The sequence below is a fragment of the Trachinotus anak genome, unplaced genomic scaffold, assembly GCF_046630095.1.
Source record: "Trachinotus anak isolate AG129_WGS33_773 ecotype Australia unplaced genomic scaffold, CSIRO_AGI_Tana_v1 ptg000001l, whole genome shotgun sequence".
Lineage (NCBI taxonomy): Eukaryota > Metazoa > Chordata > Actinopteri > Carangiformes > Carangidae > Trachinotus > Trachinotus anak.
In genome coordinates, this window is record NW_027273852.1 from 11,731,412 (window position 1) to 11,738,356 (window position 6,945).

The 6,945-nt window shown below is 41.8% G+C and overlaps 1 protein-coding gene across 7 annotated transcripts in view; it reads left to right on the top strand.

Annotated features, from left to right (window-relative positions):
* The window catches only part of myo16 (myosin XVI), a 97,272-nt gene extending 91,513 nt beyond the window's left edge, over positions 1 to 5,759 (top strand). For 6 of the 7 annotated variants that reach the window (XM_071476518.1, XM_071476527.1, XM_071476509.1 and 3 more), the window contains one exon: positions 2,322 to 5,759. In XM_071476518.1, the coding sequence (XP_071332619.1) occupies positions 2,322 to 2,492 (171 nt within the window). In that variant the 3' untranslated portion in view covers positions 2,493 to 5,759. The remainder of the gene's footprint in view (positions 1 to 2,321) is intronic. The other variant, XR_011690874.1, reaches the window with a different exon arrangement.
* Positions 5,760 to 6,945: the final 1,186 nt, after the last annotated feature.

The window sequence follows — 6,945 nt, forward strand, 5'->3', positions numbered from 1 at the left end:
AGGGTTAAATATGTGAGGTACCATGCCAGTTTCTCTGAAATCCTGATGTAACTGAACCTATCCTGTGAAATTTCCAGGAAAGAGCTCACAAATAGTTCACCAGTGACCTCCAACATCTCTTCTTCTCAGTAGTTTCTCTCTTTTTCTGTCCATTGCATCCGCATCTCCTTTCTAACAACACTTGCAAACTGTCTCTAGAAATACAAGCTATTTAGTGTTTGCTTTAGCAGATTCAGAAAAGTAAAGGAACAGGTATACCAGCCCTATGTTAATAAAATGCAGGGGAGTGTATTGGTGAAGGAGTATTGTTTCAGGTACCAGTGAGACATAATGATATCCAGAAAGTCCAGTTTAAGTTAGTCACACAACAAAACACTGTAAATAACTTGCCAGGAAAGTGCACTTGCACACGTGTAACTAGACAACACAACACCTTGCCCAATGACATTGCATTGCATTGCATTGCATAATAAAGTTGAGCCAGGTTCAGCTTTTTTGCCAAAAAACCCTGTATTGTTTTTGCCAGACTCCTCTGCATTGGCACTCCCCACACTGTCAACTGAGTGGTCCCATTCAAATGAATGACAAAGCTCTTGACTGTCTATCAACTCAGCCCAAACTGTTTGAAAACTATAATAATATTAAAAAGTATGCTATATGATCAAAGGTATATGGACATCCCTGTTCAGTGTGTGTGTGTGTCTGTTCTTATATCCATGAAATGTCACACATAGCAGAAGGACACAGTGTTCCTACTTGTCTACTGTTCCAGTAGCTGGTGTTCCTGGCTGGCGCCAGTGCAGAGAATAGCCTGGCAGGGAGGTGTAAATTATGGATTAGGTCGTTGAGTATTGTGCTTGTGCAGGCAGTCACACAGTGTGTGTGTATACACATATGAACACACACAGCTGTGTGTACCTCCAGATATGTACATGTATGTCAAAGCTTATAGCGGGTGCATTTTGTGTGTGTGTGTGTGTGTGTGTATAAAAATTAAAATTACAGAATAAAGTGAATTTTAAGTCTGTGTTTATGTGAGTGTTACAGGATAAGGCCGGCATTATAGTAACAAGCTATGCTGTGACTCTGGATGACATGATCCCTGATCAACATGTGCACGATAGTTTATTTTGAATCTGTCCTGCTGGCACAAATTCTCAATATGCACCACGCATGTATTAATCAGCAGCTGAAAATATTTTAGGAAATCACTGAGCCCTTTGAAAGAGTGAAACAATATTTGTGAGCCATTTTTAAGGCTTACATCTTCAGTAGGCACAAGTGGGTTCATTAGGGCTGAGTGTGACAGGACAGGGTAGGGTAGGTAAGTCAGAATGCACTGAGACAGAGTAACAAATCCTTCTTTTGGTGTTTTCATGGGATTTCTTGGTAGTGGGAAAAATGAACAATAGAGTAATGGCAGCATTATCCTTAAATCTCATCTCTTAGCATGAAGGAACAGTTTCTTGCCCTTTAACAAGGCATCAACTGCCACCATTATACCCTTCAGTCCCTAATCCGATCTGGATCATCAGGGCTCGATCCTGCTGCTGGTTTCCCTGACTGAGGGAGATTGGAATTCCTCTCTGATTGATTTACCTGGGTATTGACTGGAAGATGATTGATGATGTGCTGAAAAGAGCCCATTGTGCATGTGTGTCTGTATGTCCGTGTGTGTGTGTGCGCGCACTTTTGTGTGTTTGGCCCTGAGTGTCTGTGAGAAAGTAGAAGGGCCACTTTGAGAAGCTACACACTGTAATTCAAAAGATCATCTCTGAGGTGATGTACAGCATGTGGGCTCCAGAGACAGAATATGGAAATGAGTTGCTGTTAAAGCTGTCAGTCAAAGGAGGGATTCCCCCACTGCTTCCTGCTGTATCAACTGCCTCATGAAATGGCTCTGCGCCCGCCCCAGATTCATCCCTGTGTTGTTCATTAGAATGATTCATGAGAAAAACTGTCCCTCTTTAAGAGGAGAAAATCAGCCCACTGATCACACTGGCTCTTTCAAGATGATGGATCAGACATGTTGCTCTGTAGGTGGTAATCTCTAATGGAGACAAGATTAGAAAATGGTATTTTAAATGTCTTTCATCTGTTTTAGGGCAATTTTGTAGTGACGAGATAAGAATGATGATTTTTTTTTATTTTGTGCTTGTCACTCATCCTCTCCTCTCACTGCTATCTCCAATCACAGCCTGGTCATTTTAGTTTTCTGTTATCTGCTTGTGGGTCTGTTCAGGAGAAAGTCTTTATTCAGTGCATTATTTGGATGTAAACATGCGCCTTTCCTGTCTTCTCTTCCTCCATCTTCCTTCCAGGTGTTCCAGCGGTTACGTCTGTCCACCGGGGATGAGAGCGCCGCCCTGGGGGAGCTTCTGCGGTGGCGGCGAGCGCAGTGTGAGGGGCGGGGGGACTGGAAGCACCGCCCACCTCAGTCACCACCCCTGCCCCCCACGCTGCTCTGGACCAACAGGAAGGCCTCTCCATGACAGAGGCTGTGTGATGCAGTCACATGTATTGGCTATGAAGTTCCTCCCTCTCTTTCTCTTCAACCGCACTCGTGCATAATCTTTACATTTTTTTTTTTTTTTTTTTTTTTTTTATGTGGACCAAGTAACCTCAACACCCAGGGGCTAGGCTGAAGCTCCAAGCCCCAAAGCATGAGCCGAGTCCCTGGGCTGAAGGTCCTCCTTCTCCGCCTTTGACCTTGACTGTGGAGGATGCCCCAACCTACATAACAGAAGCTCAGCACTGACGAGTTTTAGCCATGAAAAATGAGTGGAAAAAAGAAACAGTAGAGGTTTGTAGGGAGCTGGGGGTTATGATCAATTATTTTACTAACAAACAGTCAGAAAAATAATAAAGATGACATTATTATTCATCTCAGGTCTTCTGAGATAAAATGTATGATGTCCCTCAGTGGGTTAAAGAGCAAAGAGGCAGTGTTTTCGTGGTAGTTGTATATTAAATGGCCCCTTAGTCTGTATCCTAGCCTATCATGATGCACTGCTGCCCACGAAGGAGTTCCGCCCCAAAACATGGTGCTGATTATACTTGACATGCTGTCCTGTGATGTTCCCATGAGCGCTTGTGTGTGCACCCCCCCAAGTCTCGGACCTCTCTAAAGTTTACAAGTCGACCGACGCCTTCGGACACCTCCGGTTTTTAGCATCAGAGTACTGGCTTAGACATTGGACCTTTTTCAGGTACACACTTAGCCTATCACGGTTGGGCTCTAAGTGCAACTGCAGCCCTGGCAACATGTGTGACCAGGGGTCGGAGTAACCTCAGAAATATCCCAAGGTGCACTTCTCTTACCCAATTTTACCACCAGCCTTTGAGGAACAAAAACCTCTGGCCAAAATGCAATCTACTGCACTTACCTTTACAATATAAAGGGGATCTAACAAAAAAAACCTGCTTTGGTTTAAGGGATGAAGGTAAAGCTAAAATAACAAAGCTTTAGCCGCAAGGTATATGGTTCATGTTGTGAACATGAAACTCTGTGCCAAAGTGACACAACTTGTGAAAGATATGTCTAAACTAACAAGTACAGGTATAAAAACTATACAGTCGTCGCCATTTACTCAAATATGTACAGACTGACATAAATGACCAAATCAAAGCTGTTACTGTGGTTCAGTGATGACCGTCTCTAAACAGATCAACAGAACTTGTTGACAAGAGGGGACAAATAAAAAACAACAGTCTACACTTGAAAAGTAGCAACTTAATTCTCATTGTGTCTCATCTGAACCGTCTGATGTGTTCGGTGTATTTCAGGAGACTGTGCGGAGCTCAGGAACTCGCGCACAGATGAACTCGATTATTGTACAGATTCCTCTATTGAGGGTGAGTCCTCGCAGATGCCCACTACCTGCCGTGTCCTCTCTTCATCTCCTTTCCACACTTGACCCTCACAAACTGATCCCCTTCCCAACTTGGTCTTTGACCCCCCACCGCCAACTTCCTAATGGATCAAACCGGCTCTACGGGTGTTTCCATGGTAACCGCTATGTAAATTGTGACTAGTGGCGTATGTTGTAGATTTTATTATGGGAGAAAAGCACAGAGATTTAATCGAAAGACAAGGAAGAGATGAGCTAATACTGTCTATGATGGTGAAACTGAGATTTAAGAATGTCTTGGGTTAGATGCAATGACTAAGGTAAAGAGAAGAGGTTTATTTTAAAATGTGAATATCTTTTTTTCAGAATGATTGTCTATGGCTATGAAATTCTTTATACTCTATTTAATATTATTTGTTTCCCCCCTCTTGATCCTATTGTTCTGTTCCTTTAATGCAAGGCAGATGTCTTCATTGTATATGGATGTTTTATTGCACAGTGTTTATGTGGTGTCGTGTTGACTTCTGTAATGGGCTGGGTGTGTCTTGACAAGGTGTTTGATCTTTGAAGATCAGTCTGAATTGTTAGAGCCACAAAGTATCAATAGCTCTAATTGATTTCTCATTCCCACTGATCACCCACAATGTGTCTGATTGATTCAGCCTTACGAATTAGCAGCACCATCACAGGATCGATCTCAGCTGCTGTCGATGCGTGAAGGTGCACAAATATTCAAGAGGAATTAGAGGAGACCACTGATATTCACAACAGAGATGGCAAATCAGCTGAGCTGCATTTTCGACTGACTGGCTGAATGTATAAATGCAGATTTTTTATTTCACTGCCTGTGCACATCAATAAACCTGTGTATTATTATTACTGGAACATGCGCCTGTATCTAAAGAGTGTACCTGACTGCTTAATGTGATTATTGTCTTCAAAAGTTATGTATGCAGTTCATTTTTTGAGCAAGTTAATAACAATAAGGTATTGATTTGCTACATAATTCACACCTTGTTTGCTGTGATTGGGGTTGCATGAGTAGTACGGCATTGCAACACTACTGTCACCGTCTGACATTTTCATCATAGTGCGATCTTTCACTCCACCTGTGGTCAAACAAAACAGACGGAAACCAAGATCAAGCTAGTCGACTTTGCCAATGATGGTGAAAGAGAATTTATAGCTTCTGTGTTTGTCCTTCATTATGATCAGGGTTCTGGTGAGTCATACACATCATGGTTTTATGTATAAACATGTTTACTGACATCATGAAATGAGAAGATGATATGTTTGATATCATAGCTTTTTACGTTGCATGACCGCGTGTTGGACCTGGCCCCCCATAACGTGCTCATGCTGTAAAGATCTTTTTAAAAAGGATGTCTAATATGAAGAACTGCTTCCCACTGCACTGTGAATCATTGCACTGTCCCCGTGTCTCATCTAGACACTCGTCATCTACCCACATCCACCTTCACATATCAGTTCCATAGTATGCAATCCCTTATGACCTAGCTCCGTCTGTCATGAGCACACCAAACTCTGGCAGCCAGATTACTGCCAGTCATCTTTGTTAGTCAGGAAACCTCTGCTCTGAGATCAGCTCTCTGGTGCTACAGCCAGTGCAGGATGGCCATTCTATTGTCCCCAGTCGATGTATAGTTGTCCAGAGAGACACAATATTTTAGCACCTAAACAGAGGTATCTCACTGCCTTTCATAGTGTTTTTTTTTTTTATTGTAATTTTTTTTTTTTTTGTACATGACATACAGTATGTTTTAACCTGCATACATATGTGTTTGTGGAAAGAAAAAGATTGTATGTGATATTTCATAATTATTATGTTCCCAATGTTTTATAAGTACTGTACCTGTACAGCAATAAAGCACAACTGTGTCAATGCCAGTCTTTCTGTGTGTGTGTGTGTGTGTGTGTGTGTGTGTGTGTGTGTGTGTGTGTAAAATATTTGCACAGTACAGTACATGTACAGTAAATACACTTGATAATATTCCTGTCATGGGCTTGTTATGTTTGTGAGTTTCCAAGGAAAGAGCAACAGTTTATCACAGACTTTGATGTTTAACAGCAGCAGAGTGAGACACATGAACATGATGGGACACAGCAGTTCTCACAGCATTGGAAAGAGAACTGAACTCAACCACCATGTATCTGTCTTCAAATTCATCCCTGTTACTTGGTTGATCAGACAGTTCATTGTACTGTAATTTTGTTTTATAGAAAGTAGCTCCACTGAAAACCACTGAGGTGATGTCTTTGGATCAAACAAAGTATTCTTAAAAGACATGTTGCTGTTGAATTTTAAATACACAAAATAGCTTTTAGCTCCAATGTATTTGGGTGGTCAAAGAAATCTCAGAGACAACCAGCTCAAAAATATCTGCATAGGTAGATGCCACAGGTAGGTGACAAAATATGATTTTATGTATTTCAGGCCAACTTATCCTGTAAGAGGTTTTCTACCTTTTCATGGCCCAATATCATGCCTGAGTGGTGACATTTACCAGGGTGAGAGGCGGCCCATCCAGATATTTACTAACCTGCAGTAGTTTCTGTCATTCAGGTCAAGACATGTACAAGTTACTGTATGTCAGCTGGAACAAATTGACTCCACCTTAACACAAATGATCCACTATAGTGACTTAGAAGAATGTTTCTCCAAAGCAGTGGTGACTGAGAGGCCTCACCTCAGTGTGGGAGCCTGCATTTTAAGTTTATGTGTCAGTGTGTGTCACTGTAAACAGTTTCTACCAGAGGGTGCTGACTCATGCACTGCCAGGTGTGCATAGTAAATGCTCCAGGGTCAAAAACAGAGGAGGAGGAAAACTAGTTACAGTAAGTCTTAAGGTCACTGTAACAGCACTGACTGCACTGTGCTGCACATTGGCTGCTAAATGTACTGCTTCAGAGTCCTCAGTTGCTTTCCCTAAACTTTCTATGTTAATCTCAAGTGACACAAACAAGATGATTTTAAAAAACATGCAAATTGCTGGATGGTTTCATTTAAGATCATGTTAAGAAGTAATAAGCACAAACAATGGAAAATATAGTAGTGATAAATCAAGGGCAGTCA